Source organism: Podarcis raffonei, chromosome 8 (assembly GCF_027172205.1).
Source record: "Podarcis raffonei isolate rPodRaf1 chromosome 8, rPodRaf1.pri, whole genome shotgun sequence".
NCBI lineage: Eukaryota > Metazoa > Chordata > Lepidosauria > Squamata > Lacertidae > Podarcis > Podarcis raffonei.
The window spans coordinates 17,386,032-17,406,591 of NC_070609.1; the positions used below are offsets into that span (position 1 = coordinate 17,386,032).

Consider the following 20,560-nt stretch of genomic DNA (forward strand, 5'->3'; position numbering starts at 1 on the left):
GTCTGTGACCACCCCATTGCGAGAGAGAGAAACTGTAACTTAAAGTGTGCCATTATAGCTGTTACTTTAATGATTGTATATACTGTTGCTACCATAAAGCTTTTGTGACCGGTCAAGTAATAAAACTCTTGACCAAGATTTCACAGCATCGGTGTTTCATCTCTAAGAGTAACTTCAGTTGCTGATCCCTGCTTTCCAGAAAACTCTGCTAAACAGTTGAAAGCGTTTAAGGAGGTACCTTCACACGAGTACAGTGGTACCTCTGGTTAAGAACTTAATTCATTCTGGAGGTCCATTCTTAACCTGAAACTGTTCTTAACCTGAGGTACCACTTTAGCTAATGGGGCCTCCCGCTGCCACCACACCGCTGCTGCGCAATTTCTGTTCTCATCCTGAAGCAAAGTTCTTAACCTGAGGTACTATTTTCTGGGTTAGTAGAGTCTGTAACCTAAAGCGTCTGTAACCTGAAGCATCTGTAACCCAAGGTACCACTGTATTTTTGAGCAGAGAAAGTGTGGTGGTGACCTTTTAATACAGACACTGTAGAAAGGAAGTCTTCCTTCTGTGTAGGGACGTGGTTCTGAACAAGGGCACGGCGGAACCAAACCTCACGTGATCAAACATGGTACACAATGCCTTGAAGTGCTGAAGAGATGCCAGGGCTCAATACTTCCTCATCTGGAAGCCCTTCTCCTTAAGCTCTGATGTGTGGCAGTGCATGAGTTAATAGCAGGCAGGGCCGGACCACCCATTAGACAAGGTCAGGCAACTGCCTCGGGTGGCACAATTCACAGGGGCACCAGATCCCAATGTAGATCTTTATTCCCCACTTGTTCCTGATGTAGAGCTTCACTCACAGCTCCTTCCCTGACCAGGAAGGTGGCTTTCATCCTGTGGTGTGCTTCAGGTGCCAAAATGTATTGGGCGGGCAATAGCAGCAGGGAAGGAGATCCCATCCTCCCTACTTTCTCACCCAAAGTAGCTGGCTGGTTGCAGAATACCAGCAGAGAGTTGGGCAAAACCAAAGCTATGGTTTAATGCTTGGAGTCTACTAACATTCTGAGGGCCACAACTTGTATCATCCATGATGGTTGGCAGTGCTGACTGAGGATGATGGAAACTGGAGTCCAACGGCATCTGCAGAGCTCCAGGATAGCCACCCCTAGTTTAACATGGTAGGCTAACCAACACCATAGTTCATGAATAACTACCAAACCAGGATATGAAACTATGCTTCGCAGTTGGTTTGCAAATCATAGTTTGGGTAAACTGTTGTTTCGCTTTCTGAACCAATAAACCATGGTTTGGGAGCATTTCTTCACTTACAAATTCTTCTGTTTAGGAGAGCATTCAGGGACTCTCAGGGAAGGCAGGTGATGGAAGCCATATAAGCTACTGCAACCCTGTACATATGCAACAGGGACAGGTGGCGCTGTGGGTTAAACCACAGAGCCCAGGACTTGCCAATCAGAAGATCGGCGGTTCAAATCCCCGCAACGGGGTGAGCTCCCGTTCCTCGGTCCCAGCTCCTGCCAACCTAGCAGTTCGAAAGCACGTCAAAGTGCAGGTAGATAAATAGGTACCGCTCTGGCGTTTCCATGTGCTGCTCTGGTTTGCCAGAAGCAGCTTAGTCATGCCGGCCACATGACCCGGAAGTTGTACGCCGGCTCCCTCGGCCACTAAAGCGAGATGAGTGCCACAACCCCAGAGTCGGTCACAACTGGATCTAATGGTCAGGGGTCCCTTTACCTTTACATATGCAACAGAAATAATGGTTTGTGATCGAAATAATGGTTAGTGGAAATGATGGTTTGGCAATATCACTTAAACCTGAGGCTCTGAAAGTAGCAGGACCAACACTTCCTCACTTCTGCTATATGACATGGCATCACCAAGCTAGGAAGCTGAAGACAATAATGACAACAGTTTGGACCAGAGTTACCAGTGTTTTTTTTTTAATGTATCAAGGTTTTCAGCAGCTCCACAATGTGCACTGAAGCTCTTCTTTGACCGCTTTGCTTCCATCCCAGGAAAAGCCCCTTCTCCAAACATTTTTTGTGCATCACCATACAGTAATCCTTACAACAAGCCTGTAAGGTAGGCCAGTGTCATTATTTCTGTATTGCAGGCATTGAGGTTGAGTCATCCAGTGAGTGCATGGCTGGGCTGATATCTGAACCATGGGATTCCAGCTGAGCTTCTTTGCCTCAAATGATGAGCATTTCTTAAAGAGCCATTTCTCTTTTTTTCACACAACACCATTCTCTACCTCTCACACGTCAGTTCTTTAAACATTGCAGAGCCATGGTGGGTGCCGAAATCTTAGCGGTTCACAGCCAGTTGCTGGCATTTGTGCATCTTGTAGGCACACATGTAAAATATACCTGCACATTGGAGGAGAGAAAAAAGAAGATGCAATATAATATAGTATGATTCTGTAATGCATTTCTCATTGGATGCAACATAGCAGAATCCTAGCCAAGGTCAATGCAAAACTAGCATGACAAAGTGAACTTTATTTATTTATCCATCAAATTTATATCCCGTCTTTCTCCTGCAAGCGCTCCCCAAAGTGTATTGATTCAAACAGATGCACATAAAGCAAATCAAGTAATAAAAATATAGAAACAGAGAAATGCTAATGGGTTCCATTGGATTTAAAAAGCGAGAGTTCCACAACCCCTCTGATCATCTTCTGAGGCCCTTCTTTTTGTGCCTCCTCCACAAAAGGTCCAGAGGGGAGCAACACAAGAACGGGGCCTTTTCTGCTGTGGCTCCCTGATTGTGGAACGTTCTCCCCAGGGAGGCTCACCTGGCACCTTCATTACATATCTTTAGGAGTCAGGCAAAAATATTTCTCCTTAACCAGGACTTTGGCTAATTGAATAACCTATGGCCTTTTAAAGTGTGTGTGTGTGTTGGGGGTTATTGTTTTTGTTTGTGACTATGTAATGTTCTTCTATGTTTTTAATATTGTGAACCACCCTGTGATCCTCAGAATGGACCATTCCTTTCGTACGCACCCATTCCCACCCACCCCCCGCAAGAATCATCACCTGCAAAGAAAGTCATCAGGAGGGCAACCCAGCCCAAGATGTAAGACCAGGAGAAACGCCACTCGCCAAATCGCTTGCCAAGGAAGTTGACCGTGACCCCAGTGTAGATCCCCATTGCCAGAAGGACAAAGAGCGCTGTGACACGGGAAGAAGAGAGGAGGGAAGAAGAGTTAACATGATGAGCAGATGAACCAACAACAAGAATGTGAAAAGAGTCCTGTTGGATCACGCCAACAGGAGTCCACAGAGGGGCCAGCCAGATACTGAATGGAATTTCGTAAGCAGGATCTGAGTGCAACTGAGTGCAAGTCCAACTTGCAGTTCCCAGTGGCTGGCAATCATTCATTCATTCATTCCTCAGCTTTCTTCCATGGAGCTCAAGTTGACATAACATACTTCTCCTCCCCTCCCTCAATTTTATCCTCACAACGACCCTGCAAGGTTGGTTAAGGTGGGAGTGAGTGACTGTCCCAAGTTCACCCAGTGGGCTTCATGGCTGAGCAGGGATTGGCACCCTGGTCTTCCCAGGTCCTGGTGCAGCACACTCCAACCATGACACTGCGCTGGCTCTTAAAGAGGCATCTCCTGTCTCGGGTCCTATAAATATTAGATATATACATCCATAAGCAATGTATGTCTATATGAGTTGTCTGTTCACGTGTTGCAAGAGTTGTCATATCTTCTATCCATTAATTAAGGGGGGGGGCATGGATTGATCTTTCCCGTGGATCAATACGAGTCCCCTGTAGTTTGGGCACAAAGAGTCCATTTACGTTGACCAATTGCAATGCATTTATTTTTAAAACATAGTAGGCTATAAAGAAGCGTGTATATATATTTAGAACATATATTTCACTTATATACCTTTGTTTTAGGCAAGCATGTGTGGAATTATGGTGGCTGGTTTTAAATCTTATTCTTTTGTATTTTTTTATGCATTTTGTTTCCTTTTGCATTTTTGTTTCCTGTTTTGTGCATTTTTGTTTCCTTTTTTATTTTTTCACTTAATGTTGTTTAATGGAAATATTTTCATTCATTCATTTATACACACACACACATACACACACAAACACAGAGAGAGAGAGCTTTTTTCTGGGGGTACGCAGGGGTACGCGTACCCCTAAACATTCTGTGAATCCAAGTTTGGCCTCATTGAGGGGCAGTATTTCAATATGAGTAGGAAAATAAGACTACCCCTAAACATTTTTTTAGGGGGAAAAGCACTGTATGTGTGTGTATATATATATATATACACACATCTACATACATAATCTGCGTGCATATGTGTGTGTATATATCTTTGTTTGAAATTCCCCCCTTGCCTCCTTCTCCACCCCCACCACATCCCATCTTGGGGGCCCAGGTGTGGCACCTGGGCCCTCACCTGAATACTTCTGTGTTTTTGCATCTGAAATCACAGCATCTGCCTCTAGGCTGCTTCAAGTTGTGCAGCTTTGAGAAAGAGATCAACCTGTGCGAGAGAAGAGGCACTTACTGGAAACGAAGAACAGGACGCCAGCCGCAAAGGATCTGTTGAAGCGCTGGAAAGTGGAGAACTGGGCGAAGGAAAAGATGCCGGTGATGATGCCAGCGAAGCAAGAGAGGGCAGAGAGGATCATGAAGGCCCGGGTGGCATTCCAGTAGGCTGCAGGGAATAAGACTGAGAGAAGAGAGAGCCTACTGAATGCTATTCCTAGCTAAATGCAGAATAGGGTGAGCAGAATGGGAATGGCCCGCAATAATATTATGAATAATTATTTAATTTCTATACCATCCTTTCATTTGAGGATCACAGGGCAGTTTATAATATAAAAACACACAAATACATTACATAGTAATAAACAAACAGAAACTCAACACAGAGTTTAAAAGGCCATATATTATTCAATTAGCCAAAAGTCTGGGAGAAGAGGAATGTTTTTGTTGCCTGGCACCTAAATGAATGTAAAGAAGGCACCAGGCAAGCCTCCCTGAGGAGCGCATTCCTCAAATAGGGAGCCACCACAGAAAAGGCCTGTTCTTGTGTGGTCACCCTCCATACCTGTCATGGAGAAGGCACCCAGAGAAGTGCCTCCATTTATGATTGCAAGGTCCGGGTAGGTTCATACGGAGAGAGGCAATCCTTGTGTTATTGCAGTCCTGAGCCATTTATGGCTTTATAGGTCAAAACAACTGCTTTGAACTGGGCCTGGAAACTAATAGGCAGCCAGTGCAGTTGGGTCAGGATCTGCATTATATGCTCAAACCATCTTGTCCCAGGGAGCACCTTGGCCAGTGAATTCTGCAGCTGAAGATCCCAAACTGTCTTTTTTATTATTATTATTAAATATTTATTGGCATTTTCAAGAAACACACAACAAACAAGAACAAGAAATAAACAAAACAAAAAAACACAAAAATACATAATATTCAAAACTAAACAACAACAAAAATAGAAAAAAAAAGTTTCTGATACTTATTGTTCTTAACCTTATTTCTCAGACCTCCTCACACCTCCCCTTCTTGTATTCCAATTTAAATTGTCAGTTCAGCAAGTCCTTAACTTATTTCTTTACCTTAACTTAAACATTTGTTCTAACATACTATTGTTTTACTTTGCTTCTTTTTTCCATTTCCTCAATTTATTTTTAACAGTCTTATTTTCAATTAATTTAAAAAGAAAAAACCAATTTTACCTTATTAAAAACACACATCAATACTTATACCTCATTAATTATTCTTAAACCTTTTTCCTAAAGTCGACCGAAATTTCCCTTCCACGATTTACCCAATTTCCTTACCACTAACAAAATATAAAAAGCAAATTATCCTTATGTACCCTTTGGATTCCCAACCTCCACCCACCCTTTTCCCGGTTCCAGTCCCCAACCAATATCCATCAGTCTTTATGTTATTTATTTAGCCTGGAGATCTCACGTCCGAGGCCCTTATATCTCTCTCAGTTCCTTTCTGCCGGTCTCTTTGATGGTCCTTGATGTTAAGCCCCAAGTCTCGGAGGGGCTCCGGCCCAACAGAATCCATGTTGCTTCCAGTCAGTCCTCCATACTTAAAAGCAAAGCCTATGGGGTGCTCCAACTCTTGTTTCAAATTTCTTACAGATCCAAATGTCCCCAAAGCTCCAGCTTTCACCTTCAGCAAATTTGTAATCCTCAGGTCTTCAGATCTCCTCCAGAGGAGATCTCTCCATTTTCCAGACTCCCATTCAGACCAGGCTTTCCACATCCAATTTTTATTGTCCTTTTTTATCATCATGTCAGGCCTCATATTGTAACTCTCCTTTAACTCCTGCAAATCTCCTGCTCCTCCTTCATTTTCTTCAAAAACAACACATTGCTCCATCGTTTCTACACTTTCAGTTTCATTTATTTGTTCAGTTGAATAGGCTTCCTGTTTCAAGTCCTTATCAGGCTCAAAACTGTTGTTTACTGTCCAGTATAGTAGTGATACCTTTGTAGACAAAGCATTGTATTCATCTTTCAAGTTTCCCAAGAGAACGAGTGCTCTGTCCAATTCTGCTTGGAATTTACATACTCCAGTCATTTTTGTAATGTAGTGTCCCTATTACCCCTCTAGGGGGGTTTTAGTTCCTTAATGTTCCTTTCAGCTCAAAACCAAAAGTCCAGTTATTTTGTATCAGCCCTCCTTGTTTTCCACAAAGTTGTACCAAATAAACCAGCAGAAACAGCAGAAACAATGTTCTCTTTTTCCAGCTGACAACTAGCTGACTAACAGCTCACTTGACAGCTGTCAAAATCTTCCATACAACAGGCTTTCTCATAGGACGTTCCCGGGTCTCGGGGGGGGTGAAATTTCAGCTCCCCAAATTCTTTTTATCCTCCAGTAAATCTTCTTATAGTGTCAAAACCGTGAAGTCAGGATCTTTTCATTAAAAAACAAGAAGCAGATTCTCTCGACCTTAGCTGCCCAGTCCTTTGCTTTAAATTGTTTACAAAGAGGGGGGGTGACTTCCTTTTTAGCCCCTTCCCGCTCGTTCCAAATCCAAAATTAAATTTTTTAAGGTTCCAATCTCCGTATTACTCACGGGTTTATGTTTTAGAGTCCAGTCGGTCTTGGAAGAAGTTGGCGCTCTCTGTCAATGGCTTGCGGCTTCACTCCGTAGGCGAGGGAGTACTCTCAGCACCACGCCTCACCCTGCCTCCGTTCCGAAGCCTTTAAAAAGGCTCCGTCGCGGATTGGGGGGGCGCAAATGGTGCCCGCCGAGTCTCTATGTTCACAGGCATCCGCGCCTGTGATTTTAAGGGTCTCCGCTTCGCCGCAGCGGCCAGACCCAGACGCTACGGAGCCGATTCCCTCCGGAGCTCGGAGGGAATCCGCCATTAAACAATGGCGCCAACCCGGAAGTCCGATCCCAAACTGTCTTCAGGGGCAGCCCCATGCCCCTGAAGCAATCTAGCCTACAGGTTATGGTGCACTGAATGGCCATGGCTGGACCCCTCAAGTACAAGTTTTACACCCCCAAGTACTAGTAAGTTTTACACCCCCACGTGCTAGGAGAGGGGGTGCCACCATCTGGGGCAGCCTGGTTGGTGTTGATCCATGACACAGCCTTTTCCCCTGCCAGCTCCCCAGTTGTGGAATGCCCTCCCTAGCATTCCCTCAAATTTCAAGAGGAATTTGAACACGTTCCTGTTCACTCAGGGCATTTAGTGTCTAATTTGTCTAATCCTCTTTCACAGCCGTCCAAATCGGGGGCCACCACTGCATCCTGTGGTGGTGAGTTCCATAGTTAAACTATGCGCTGCCTGATTAACATAGGTCCAACCCTGAGCAGAGCTTAGCTTGTGAAATCATCAGATCATCGCCACTGAGCTTCTTCAATGTGCGATGGAGGTCCAGTGGGATGTGAAACACAAGAGCAGTCAAGTACAACATTCCTAGAGTGAACATGTTTACACATGGGGATGAATGTTTTTCCAGCAAGCAGGTAAACTTCCTGTTTCCTTCTGGGCTGGGACAGACTTCCTTTGCATGTGACTAGAGGTGGGCGTGGCCTCACCTGTGCAGGTAATGACAAAAGCACAGATCAGGGCAGCCATCTCTCTCTCTATGACTACTTTTGTCGAAAAAGCAACATCTGCTTAGCCAAAGATGCTCTCTTGGCCTCCAGCCAAGAGAGGACAAAGGGACTGTCTCCTTATGAGATAGTTTCCAGGTGTATGAAACTTTCCTAAGCTAAGTCTGCCTTCTGGGATCCGATTGTGAACAGAATGTGAGTGAGTAAACTCTTTTTATACTTTTATAGAAGACTGTGTCATGTCTTATCTTTTATAAGGGAATAAGGGGAAAATACCAGGACAGTTACTATAGAGGCTTTAGCGAGCCTGAGCAAACGCATCCGCTGTGAGTCTAAAAAGCGGAATGTTACTCTGCTAAATTGTGAACTTGTTTACATAAGTTGGAAAGGCTATAATCAAACAATATATCCTCTCCTGCATCCCTGAACATTCCCACAGTCCACATGCACACACAGGCTCCAAGCTGTCTCTTACCAATGCTCTCCAGCTGCATGTAGCACTTCCCAGGGAAGCAGTATCTCCAGAGTCCTTGGTGAGCAAAGGCGCCTGCCAATCGGTACTGCATCCAGTAGTCTGTCACCGTCGACACCACCAGGAGGATGTTCCCCAGAGAAGCACAGAACAAGCCCCCACCCATGAAGCTGTACATCCTCCTCCAATTCTGAGAGCAGCAGCTGGAAGGAATAAGAGTGTGGCTTAGCGATTAGAAGGCGGCAAGATCTGGGTTGCCGTTGGAAAGGCCAGCATGGTGTAGTGGTTAGAGAAGGCACCCCCAAACTCGGCCCTCCAGATGTTTTGGGACTACAATTCCCCTCATCCCTGACCACTGGTCCTGTTAGCTAGGGATGATGGGAGTTGTAGTCCCAAAACATCTGGAGGGCTGAGTTTGGGGGTGCCTGGGTTAGAGTGCTGGGCTAGGACCTGGGAGTCCAGGGTTCAAAACCCAGCTCAGCAATGAACCCTTGAGAAAGTTGAGATAGAAATCCAGAAAATATATAAGCAAGGGGGCAGGGGTGAGAAATTGCAGCTAGGAATGATGCAAGAGATGTTCTTGGGAGGGGTGGAAGAGGTAGAACTGTAGCATTGGAAGGGACCCCAAGGGTCATTTAGTCCAACCCCCCCCCAAGCAAGACTCTCAGCTAAAGCATCCATGGCCGATGGCTGTCCAACCTCTTCTTTAAAACCTCCAGGAAATGAAAGTCAACCCCCTCTAGAGGGAGATTGTTCCACTGCTGAACAGCTCTTATTGTCAGGAAGTTATTCCTGATGTTTAGTCGGAATCTCCTTTCTTGTAGATTGAAGCCATTGGTTCCAGTCCTACCTTCCAGAGCAAAGGAAAACAAGCTTGTTCCCTCTTCTATGCGACAGCCCTTGAGATATTTAAAGATGGCTATCAAATCTCCTCCCAGTCTCCTCTTGATCATCTTGGTTGCCCTCCTCTGCATGCGTCCCAGTTTGTCAACATCCTTCTTAAATTCTGGTGCCCAGAATTGGACATAGTACCCCAGGTGTGGTCTGACCAAGGCAGAATAGAGTGGGACTCTTACTTCCCTTGAACAGGACACTATACTTCTGCTGATGCAGCCTAGAATAGTGTTAGCTTTCTTTGCTGTGGATGCATGGCGTGCTCTGGTCCATGGGGTCATGAAAAGTCAGACACGACTAAACAACAACAACAAATGACTCATGTTGACTTGAGGGGTTTGACAATCACAGCATCAACACAACTGGGAACTGAGAACTGGGAAAAATTGTGGAAAGGATATTTGAAATTTACAGATGGTTCTCTTTTGAAAGAAAACTATATGAAAATGATGTACGGGTGGTATATCACACCAGTACAGATAGCAAAAATGTATAAAACCGGGTCAAACTTATGTTGGAAATGTAAAGAAAAAGAAGGGACTTTCTTATCATATGTGGTGGGAATGTAGAGAGGTTAAAAAATTTTGGGAAATGATATACAATGAATTGAAAAAAAATGTTCAAAATGACATTTGTAAAAAAACCAGAAGCATTTTTGTTAGGGATTGTAGGACAAGACCTGCCAAGAAAAACAAAGAATTTATTTATGTATGCTACAACAGCGGCAAGAGTCTTGATAGCACAAGGATGGAAGAATGAGGAAACCCCAACGAAAGAACAGTGGGAAGAGAAATTGATGAGCTGTGCAGAGTTGGCTAAATTGACATACAAACTGCGGGATAAGGACAACTGTGACTTATGGAAGAATGGGAACTTTTTACAAACTGTCTAAAAAGACAACAAAATGAACTGGACTCCTTGGCAGGTTTTGCATAAACATACACAAATTCCTTGGTTGATTACATGATAGACAAGGCAAGGATAGGTACAATTTTATAACATGCAGAGAATAATATGTGCAGAGAAATCAGAGAGAGGAGCTGAGGGAAGTACTGGGGGGGGATTGAAGGGGGGAAGAAAGTATGTGATTATATGGTTTGATAATTTGTCATGTTGAAATTAATTAATAAAAGTGTGTGTATATATATATATATATATATATATATATATACACATACACACACACACACACACACACACACACACACACACACATACAGTGGTACCTCGGGTTACATACGCTTCAAGTTACAGACTTTGCTAACTCAGAAATAGTACCTCGGGTTAAGAACTTTGCTTCAGGATGAGAACAGAAATCACGCAGTGGCAGCGGGAGGCCCCATTAGCGGCAGTGGGAGGCCCCATTAGCTAAAGTGGTGCTTCAGATTAAGAACAGTTTCAGGTTAAGAACGGACCTCCGGAACGAATTAAGTTCTTAACCCGAGGTACCACTGTATTTTTTAAAAAAACACAACTGGGAAGCACCAGATGGTTGCAGTTCAATAAGACCATAAGAGCCTCATTGAATCAGGCAAGTGGCCCACCCAGTCCAACGCCCTGCTCCCGCAGTGGCCAACCAGATGCCTATGGGGAAGGGACACCAAAAGCAGGGGCTGAGCACAACAGCACTTCCCATACTTGCATCCAATTCCCTTAAGACAGCCTGTCCCAAGCTTGTGTCAGCATCTCACATCGTCCTCTGGTCCTCTGGCCATGCTGCAGAAGACAGACTACAACTCCCATTGGCCATGAAGAAGAGTTGGATTTGGTATCCCGCTTTATCACTACCCAAAGGAGTCTCAAAGCGGCTCACATTCTCCTTTCCCTTCCTCCCCCACAACAAACACTCTGTGAGGTGAGTGGGGCTGAGAGACTTCAGAGAAGTGTGACTGGCCCAAGGTCACCCAGCAGCTGCATGTGGAGGAGCAGAGACGCGAACCCGGTTCGCCAGATTACGAGTCCACTGCTCTTAACCACTACACCACACTGGCTCTCCACATGGGGTTGCAAAGTCCCCAGTCTGGGGTAGGTTGTGTACTGTATATTCAACAACCCCACGCCTCTGCCCCAGCCATGTGTATCCTGTGGGTGGTCTCAGCATCCACCCCTCTTTCCTACCTGCAGACCCCGGGAGCCGCTTCCCTTGCCGCTCGTCTCTCTCGTCTTGGCTGAGCCGAGCCCCTTTTTTCAAAACACCTCTGACAGCTACATGTGGCTGACTCGTCTCCAGCGCCTTACTGAAAATGACCAATGATGGGGAGCCGGGGTGGGAGTGGAGGATACAGATGACGAGAGACGCTGTTGGTTCGAGAAGGGAAATGTGCACAGGCAGCAAACTCCTTTCTGGCACCCTGAATGCAGTAAAACCTGCTGACTCTCCAGCTCTGGGACCAGGGCAGGAGCTGCAGGGAGGCCTCAGGGTCAGAGACCCCATGCAGATTGCCTTGCAGAGTGGAAATAAAAGGGGATTTAAGCCACTAGCCTGCATTTGACCCCCTTACATTTAGGAATTGCGCAGCAGAAGATGAAGAGGCGTTCACATATTATTTCCTTCAGCCTGCTAGCAGTTTTTCACATCGGGACTGTATAGTGTCCATGGTATTTTTCTGAGCAGAAGACAATGCTAGTCCCACTCAGAGAAGACCTATTGAAATGAATAAACACAGTTCGCTGGGGTCCATTAATCTCAATGAAATGAAATGAATGAAAAGCTGAAATTAAGATTGGGAAAGAGAAAATGAATTTGACAAGAGCTGCCGAGCCCTAGAGCTTCATCATAGGGTGAGGTAGTAGGTCACCATTTTCCCCTCATGAATTTAAGGTGCCAAATGGGCTACAGAAACATTCACCAAATAGAATATACAGTGGTACCTTGGGTTAGACGCTTCAGGTTACAGACTCCGCTAACGCAGAAATAGTACCTTGGGTTAAGAACTTTGCTTCAGGATGAGAACAGAAATCACGCAGTGGCAGCGGGAGGCCCCATTAGCTAAAGTGGTACCTCAGGTTAAGAACAGTTTCAGGTTAAGAATGGACCTCCAGAACGAATTAAGTTCTTAACCCGAGGTACCACTGTATTTTCCATGTAAAATATCAATTTTAGTTATTTTACTGATTCCCCCGCTCCTCCGGCTAGCATATTAACTATCATCTTTAATGTGTTTCCTGCTGCTAAATTTTACACTTTTTGTTAAGACTGCCTGTTGGGTGTATTGAATTTTAAAATTTGCTTTGTAACAGCTTAATTTGATGAAGATTATAATTATCTATATGCTGCCCATCTGACCGGGTTGCCCCAGCCATTCTTGGTGGCTTTCAACAAAATAGTATAAGCACACACACAAAAACACCCTCAGACATAAAAAACTTCCTCCACGGGGCTGCCTTCAGGTGTCTCCTAAAAGCCAGCTGTTTATTTCATTGACATCTGATGGGAGGGCCATGTTAAGCTTTTGTTAGGTTGCTGGAGCATATGAATACTGAATATAAACATAGTAGAGGCCTGTCATGGATGCTTTAGTTGAGATTCTTGCATTGCAGGGGTTGGACTCCACAATTCTATCATTCTGTGAGACCAATAACTTTTTCCAAGATGTAGTGCTGCGATAGGTCACAAGGGGGAACTAGCGGGTTATAATTCACTGGAACAGCCACTGCAAACAAACCCTCTCAAATCAGGGGGGAGTATGCAATACCTTTCAGTCTGGCTCCTGTGCACTCCCGGCTGCTGCCTGTTCAATCCTGTGTAAGTGTGACCTTGCCTATGATGCAGAGCCATTCTGTCCTTGAGAAATTCTGCCATTTCCCTCAAAGCAAGCTTCAACCCAAAAGGAAAACTTAAGCCACATTCACTTTACCCTTAAGCTGTATTGTATACATTTGAAACAGCCATTTCCCATGATTGAAATTTTGTGTGCGCATGTGTACACAGGGGCAGGAAAGTCAAGCAGGTAACACACACTGGTAAAGACATCTGGTGTGTGTGCAACAGCGTGAAAATGTGACTTGAAAAACGGCAGAGAGCAACCTTTGTTTTAAGCTGCTAATGCGTACGTAGCCAAAGATTATGGGACACGGGTGGCACTGTGGTCTAAACCACTGAGCCTTTGGGGCTTGCTGATCAGAAGGTTGGCGGTTCAAATCCCATTGCTCTGTCCCAGCGCCTGCCAACCTAGCAGTTTGAAAGCATGCCAGCGCAAGTAGATAAATAGGTACTGCTGCAGCGGGAAGGTAAACGGCGTTTCCGTGTGCTGCTCTGGTTCACCAGAAGTGGCTTAGTCATGCTGGCCACACGACCCGGAAGCTGTACACTGACTCCCTTCAGCCTATAGAGCGAGATGAGAGCCTCAACCCCAGAGTCGTCCGCGACTGGACCTAATGGTCAGGGGTCCCTTTACCTTTACCCTTCCTTCAGATTACTCTCAGGACTGCAGGCCTCAATTCCTACCTGCTTCTTCTCCAGGCCTTCCTCATGAGAGGCGGGTATGTTTTGGATCTCGTCTGCTGAGATGCAGCAGCAAGCCTAGCCTTTTAGCTTTCTTATCCATGCTAAAGCCTGTTTCTCCAGCAAAGGCTGATTATTCAAGTTCAGCTTTTGCCAGCGTTTTAACTCCAACACCAACAGAAACAAACTGCCTTGGGAGGTGGTAGACTCTCTTTCAGTGGAGATATTTAAGCAACGGCTCAGTAGGCACTCATGTCAGGTGGTGGTGCTGTAGTTGCAATATTCAGTTACTGAACACGGGCAGCTCTCTCTCCCTCCAAATAACCCTGGTACTCTTAAAATCCTGATTTATATCCCAGCTTCCCTCAAAGGAATTCCATGAGGGGCATGTGTGCATGTATATATATGCACACAGAAGCTTTAAATTCTTACAGCAAAACAGTTGAGATTCTTGCGTTGCAGAGGGTTGAACTGAATGACCCTCGGGGTCCCTTCCAACTCCACAATTGTATTATTTTCACCTTCAATTGTTGCTCTGACGAAAATGACGCCATTTCCAAGGTGGCAGGCACAGAGCTTGGAGAACAGAAACGCTCAGAAGGGCTTCGTTCCTTTTGGCAGAAGCCAAAATGTTTTGCTGCGAGCATTTCAAATTTCTGTTTTGTTAAGTTACTGTAATAACATATTTAGTGATTAATTGCACTCTACCGGGATGCAGAACAAACTTGTCTCAACTGCTGTCTGATACCGTCATGACTATCCACTTGGTGGCTCATTTTTGTTTTAAGTGAGAGAAACATGGGAAGTTGCGCCCAACTTCAAAGTGATGTGCAAGTCTGCCTAAAACGAAGGTCAAGATGCACAAAATAGAGAATTTTTGTGCATAAAGGAAAATGAATTCATCTACTTCAGTCAGAAGATTGGGGAAAAAATTGCCTAACGTAAAGCAGCTCAGTTAGATGTCATTCTAGAGTGAATGTTTTGAATAATTTATTTTATGTGACTGTTTGGTAGAAAATGCGAAGTCCTTTTTATTTTCATTTTCTTCTCTTTTTTTGTGGTTTTCCTTTGGTGTTTTCTCTTTTTTCCCTCTGTATTTTTTTTTAAGATCAGTTTCTTTTATCTTATTGCATTATGAAAAAGCTTTAGTAAAATCTTTTTAAAAAAACAAAAACCTTTTGAAAGTGTTGTCTAGCCACACACAGCCTAAGTCAAGAGTGTGCCATGTATAAACATAAATCAACATAATGTTGCTTCTGGAGAAAACTGTACAGGAAAAAAAAGCTTGGCTGACCTCATCTAAACTCTGGTTCTCTTTTAAAAAAAACTTGGCTTCCACTCCTCATCTTCTCAAGTGAGGAATCCCTGATAATCTTTCCAGATGCCTCAGAACTCACATTAAGAAAGTAACTGGTTTGAACAAGTAACTACTCAGAAATAAACCCAAGATTTCAATGGACTCAACTCCTAAGTCAGTGTGTATCCAAATATAGCCCTGGTGTTCACTCATGAGTTTCCATTCCAATGTTTTAAAAATGGTATCCCTTGCCAAGCTCACTTATGGAGTCGAGTGACAGAACCACACCTGCTTTGTTGAAACAAAACAAAATGGCCCAACCTCCTGTAAAGTGCTGTAAACTTCCTTTTTATTGCAACAAATTAAGGAAAAACCTCATGCAACTGAAACAAACAGACAACTTGAAAGGGTGAGAAGGCTGAACCAACAGAAATTGAACTATTTGGAAGCAATGATGTGATTTAAATCACAAACTCACCAGAGGCATTTATCTCAGGCTTTCCAAAGTAGCCCAGGTTCACTATACTATATACGGATTTTTCAAAATAGAACCTTCCTAGAAAACCCCAACATAACCCTTAAGTGTTTTTAGACTGCTAGTTTAATGCACCTAGCCATGGTACTAAGTTACCTTCACCATCTTAGAGCAGATACACTTGTGCAGAGAAATCCGGCAAATTCTTGGGATGATGCTAACTGAGAAGGCAGGTGAGGAACTGCATGTTTGAATGCTTCTTCTGCATTAAATAAGCCTCCCTACCTGCTAAAAACTGGCATGTTAGAGAGAAGACTGGATTAGACTCTTCTATTTAATATGCAGGACTTGTTTTCCATCAGGAAGGGTTTTAGTTTTTACACAGGGAAGCTATTCGCGCATAGGATCCCCCTATCTGGAGTCTGGAATGGCACAGTCTCAGAATCATGAGATTTACCTGCACATAGACTCGCCCTCTGATTCCCCCCCCCCCCCATTCTGGATTTCTAAATCAAAACTTTGCAATGCTGATTTGTCTTCAAAACAGCAGATTCCCTTCAATATAAGTTATTAAATCAGCAAAGTTCCCTTTGCTTTCTTCTTTCTTTGTAGCTTGTTCTTATGTTAAATGCAAACAGAACCAAAACCTTAATGCTTTGTAGTTAAGATGAACTGAACAGCTGCAACCCAGTCAAAAATGTAAAGTTGTGGCAAAATTCTGCCCTGGACCGCTGAGGCTCCCATTGCAATTCTTTAGTCTTCAACGGGATGCAAATGATGCTGTCCATTAGCTGCATTGCTGGGCTTTTCCTAATAGAATCTGACTACAATGTCAGAGTTGCAGTTCATGTTACAACTGCAATGGGAATTGCAACGCAAAATGGTACCTCTGCTGCAAGTTACACCCACGCAATAGGAAGATCCTCACCCAACTCAAGTTTTAGGTCCGTGTTTCACAAACTTGGGTCTCCTGCTGTTTTTGGACTACAACTCCCATCATCCCTGACCCCAAGCAAGAGATGATGGGAGTTGTAGTCCAAAAGCAGCTAGAGACTCAAGTTTGGCCAACACTGTTTTAGGCAATGAGTTTCCCCCCAAAGAATCATGGGAACTGTAGTTTAAAGACGGTGCGGACTACAGCTCCATAAAGGGAAAACTGCTATTCCCATGATTCTTTGGATGGGGGCGTCATATGCTTTAAATGTGCACTGGGTGTACTTCAGATGCAGTGGTGCAGACCTGCCCAAGCTGTTAATGTTTAGAACGGCTGGACACATTTGCCCTGTGAATTCCAAAAATGGGGCAGGAGGACAAGCTCACTAGGATCTGCCCACCTCCAACAGTTCTCTGGGAGTTTCGGGGGGCTACTGTGTGAAGTGGGGCTCACTCCAATAGGGTCCCTGCACAAATACGAAAGTCTGATTTCCCAGGGTTCTTGCCAGGAGGTTTTGCCACTTCAGGCAACTGCCCTTGAACTTAAAGCGGGCAATAATGGATCTAGGGAACAGATCACCTATGCTCATCTCAGCACTCCAAGTCATACCCAACAGTGGACTCACCGAAATTAATAGATGTGGCCACCTTAGGCTCATTAATTCCAGTGTATCCACTTTTGAGTAGAAGCTTGAGTACAACACCCATGATGGGTGTGGAATTTCCAGTTTGCAATACCAGCTGAATTAAGGCCACTGGTGGCCGCCATGCTGTCAATCAGGATTTCTGGCACTCAATCTCTTCCTCTGCCCCCTTTCCCCAGAATACTGTGTGCTTTGCTCAGCTCCCTCAAGGAGAGCCAGCTACATTCTCTCGGGACTGCTCCTCCTCATCCAGTGTCAGGGGATCAACAGCTATGCCCACGGTGAGATCTGCGTCACCTTCAGAGCTGGACTTCTCCGGCACATCAGAATAAAGGTTCTTCAGGTAGGTGGCAAACCTGTCTTCCTTGCTGCTCCAATCCGCAGCACATTCCTTCCCCCTGCCATCTGACGCTCCCTGGTCCTTCACATCAGACCTTGGAAGGGGAGAAACAGAGAGCTCTGGTTTGGGTGGATGGGCAGATGTAACACATTCACCTTCCGCATCATCGCTTACTTTGCAAGAGTCGGACTTGTCATCCTGGTGGGAAGCATGCGGAGCACCCTCTGTAGCAGCAGGGACTGCTGGCTCACTCTCATACTCAGCCTCCCAGTCTTCCCCATCCTCCAGAGCTGCGGATTTGGCCGGTCCAGCATCCACAGCCTTGCCTACAAAAGTAGCAGGATCCCCAGTGCCTTGGGTTTTCTGCCACTCACGGGCACCAAACATACATCTTTTCGCTTCTGGGGCATCCTGCGCACTCTGCCAACGGTTTCCTTCCTGGTTCCTTTTCATGCTGCTAGCGCTGGACCCAAAAGAAGACCCTCCTCTCCTCCACCCTTGTGGCCCTGAGTTCCAAGAGCTTGATTCAACAGCGCCTTGCCTCCGGTTGCCCCAAGCCCTGTCAAAATCCTGCCGCTTCTCTTGCCAACGACCCCCATTCCCATGCTCTCCTTCTCCCCCTCCTCTTTGGTTCCCCCTCCAGCCTGTGTGGGGCTGGGCTCTCTTCCAACCCCCTGCTGCGTGTGGCTGGCTGTAGTCAGACCTGCTGCTCCCACCATTTCTTTCAGCAGCGCTGTTCCAATGGCGCCCATAGTTTTGTTGCTCTAGGACTCCGCCGTTTGGCCCTCTGTGGCCACCGTATCCTCCAGGAGCCGCTCCGCACTGCTGGGCTCCGCTAGGCTGTTGCTGCCCGCTGGCGCAGCCTGGCACACAACAACAAGCCGACCGGTGGCAGCAGCTCACAGCGCACTGAGCAGGTGGCTCGTGACATGTGGAGAACGAGGCCTGAGCGCCGTCATGAATGGGTGCTGGAGGAGGGAGGCACTGTGCCCCTCTGGCAGCGTTAATGAGGACATAGAGGATGTCCAAGCGTACGGGCACCGTGAGGGAAAGGAGGTTGCTTGGTGCGCAAGTGCGGCCCAGGAAGAAAGGCTGGAGGCTGCCGGAGAGCCCCGAAGAGGTGGGCTCATTGGAGGATGAAGTAGATGATACCAGAACTGGCCTTCTCTCCGGCGAGCGGCTAGTCACTCTGTCGTCAGCCATGAGGTCTGCCTGTATGATCCCAGCAATGGTTGCAGGTATGTAGAAACTGCAAAGGATGAAACAAGAAGCCAAGTTTAGGGACCTCCCCTTATTTGCTAGAGCAAGTAATTTTAAGAGCAGGAATCCCAATTCTCTGGCCTCTGTTCTCTGAAGGGCAGAGACCATGAGACAGAGGTTGCTAACCCCCCGTTTGGGGTCTGATTCAGGCCCATTCAGAAAATTCTTCTGCCCACCTCATGCTGAAGATGGTGGGAGAATAGTTTCGGCAGTGGGAGGATAAGAAGAAAAAGAAGAAGAGTTTGAATTTGATATCCCGCTTTATCACTACCCTAGGGAGTCTCAAAGCAGCTAACATTCTCCTTTCCCTTCCTCCCCCACAACAAACACTCTGTGAGGTGAGTGGGACTGAGAGACTTCAAAGAAGTGTGACTGGCCCAAGGTCACCCAACAGCTGCATGTGGAGGAGCGGAGACGCGAACCCGGTTCCCCAGATTACGGGTCTACCGCTCTTAACCACTACACCATACTGGGTAAAGTAGTACTGGACAGGAGCCTGTCATCTTAATGGGGAAACAAATCTTCGTCCTTGACCAGAAATAGGATGATAACCTCTCAGTACCCAAATAGGTTAGACGCCCATCCTGCAAAGACAACTTGAGATCAAGTCCCACTGAGCTCAATGGGACTTACTCCTGAGTAAACATGTCAAGGAGTTCAGTGTAAACGTCGCTCTACCTCCAAAGACAACTCACCCCAATATGAAGCTCAGGTTGCTAGGAAATCATGTTTAACTCCCCTGCATGCAGAAAACAAGAATAAGCAGGCCACCAGGCTCTCCAACTCCACAATATCTGTGTTGAAGGAGGCAAAAGATTGAGTTGGCAAAGATGGAAAAGTTTTTGATTTATTTTTTTAATACATTCAGATACCACCAAGTTAATTTTTTAAAAAACTGTATTTTATCATTTATTTCAACAATTTGTATGCTGCTGAATCACAGTAGTCTCTAAGTGGTGTATGTAGCAAGAGACACACTTGCATATGAGGTGCGTGTGTCCACAAAACATTTTTATCCCGTTGGAACTAATGGCATAGAAACCAACCCATGCAATAATTAGTAAAGAAAACGCCTTTAGGCATGCACTGAGCGTCTTTCCTCTTGGGTTTGTCTTTGCACGCAGCCCACGCAGAAGACGGGGTTGGGGAAGGAGAGGGTCCTAGATAACAGTAACTTTGCAAGCTACTTTGAACCTTAGCAGCCCACCCCGCCTCCTTACAGTGCATTCCCACGCCTGCGACTATTCCCAAAATGCCTACGTGCAAAAGGCCTCTTTCCTTCCTTACAAGCAGCCGCTGGAGCAAAGTTTCTGGGAAGAGCCGTGCAGGCATCAAATTTGCTGGCTTGCAGAGGAAAGGGGCTCGGGTCAGACAGGGGCACAGAAGTGTCGCTCTGCGTATTTCGATAAAAGGTTTTTAAAACGGATGCTTTCCTCCCCCTGAAGAGCCTCTGCTTGGGGACACAAACCCACGCAGGGCGCCTTCCTCCCATGCACCCGGCTGCGACCGGTTCCCGCGCTTTACCTGCAATCCGCTTCGCTGTCTCGCGCCCAACAGCAACACCTGCTGCACGAGGACCCGGGCAAAAGAACGCCCAGGCATGCGCAGTTGCTCCCGCTGAAGGGCGGCTCCCAGAGACTTCATTTCTATACATAGAGGGGGAAGACCAATTGGAGCGCTGGAATTGGCCTACGGGGGAGGGGCCTAGAA

The 20,560-nt window shown here is 45.7% G+C and overlaps 2 protein-coding genes across 3 annotated transcripts; both read right to left on the minus strand.

Annotated features, from left to right (window-relative positions):
• Nucleotides 1-1,955: 1,955 nt before the first annotated feature.
• LOC128418493 (lens fiber membrane intrinsic protein-like) lies at nt 1,956-11,674 on the minus strand. The gene is made up of 5 exons (XM_053398213.1): nt 11,576-11,674; nt 8,567-8,766; nt 4,552-4,716; nt 3,057-3,191; nt 1,956-2,384 (listed from the first exon to the last, which is right to left on the minus strand). Exons 2-5 carry the CDS (start codon nt 8,739-8,741, stop codon nt 2,323-2,325), a joined length of 537 nt encoding a protein of 178 aa, XP_053254188.1. The 5' UTR covers nt 8,742-8,766; nt 11,576-11,674; the 3' UTR covers nt 1,956-2,322.
• A 4,924-nt stretch (nt 11,675-16,598) lies between these two features.
• LOC128418490 (uncharacterized) lies at nt 16,599-20,560 on the minus strand. 2 transcript variants are annotated; one of them, XM_053398207.1, is made up of 3 exons: nt 20,375-20,560; nt 19,546-19,644; nt 16,599-18,839 (listed from the first exon to the last, which is right to left on the minus strand). In XM_053398207.1, the coding sequence occupies exon 3, from the start codon at nt 18,791-18,793 to the stop codon at nt 17,456-17,458; it is 1,338 nt and encodes a 445-aa protein (XP_053254182.1). In that variant the 5' UTR covers nt 18,794-18,839; nt 19,546-19,644; nt 20,375-20,560; the 3' UTR covers nt 16,599-17,455. The 2 variants fall into 2 exon arrangements, with proteins under 2 accessions (XP_053254182.1, XP_053254181.1); XM_053398206.1 differs by lacking the exon at nt 19,546-19,644 and having other exon boundaries at nt 20,375-20,559.

Coding starts and splice junctions, on each gene's coding strand:
- LOC128418490 (XM_053398207.1), bottom strand. CDS start 18,793: ATGGCTGACGACAGAGTGACTAGCCGCTCGCCGGAGAGAAGGCCAGTT.
- LOC128418493 (XM_053398213.1), bottom strand. CDS start 8,741: ATGTACAGCTTCATGGGTGGGGGCTTGTTCTGTGCTTCTCTGGGGAAC. Junction 4,717..8,566: donor CATGCAGCTGGAGAGCATTG/GTAAGAGACAGC, acceptor CTCTTCTCTCAG/TCTTATTCCCTGCAGCCTAC. Junction 3,192..4,551: donor CGTCCTGTTCTTCGTTTCCA/GTAAGTGCCTCT, acceptor CCCGTGTCACAG/CGCTCTTTGTCCTTCTGGCA.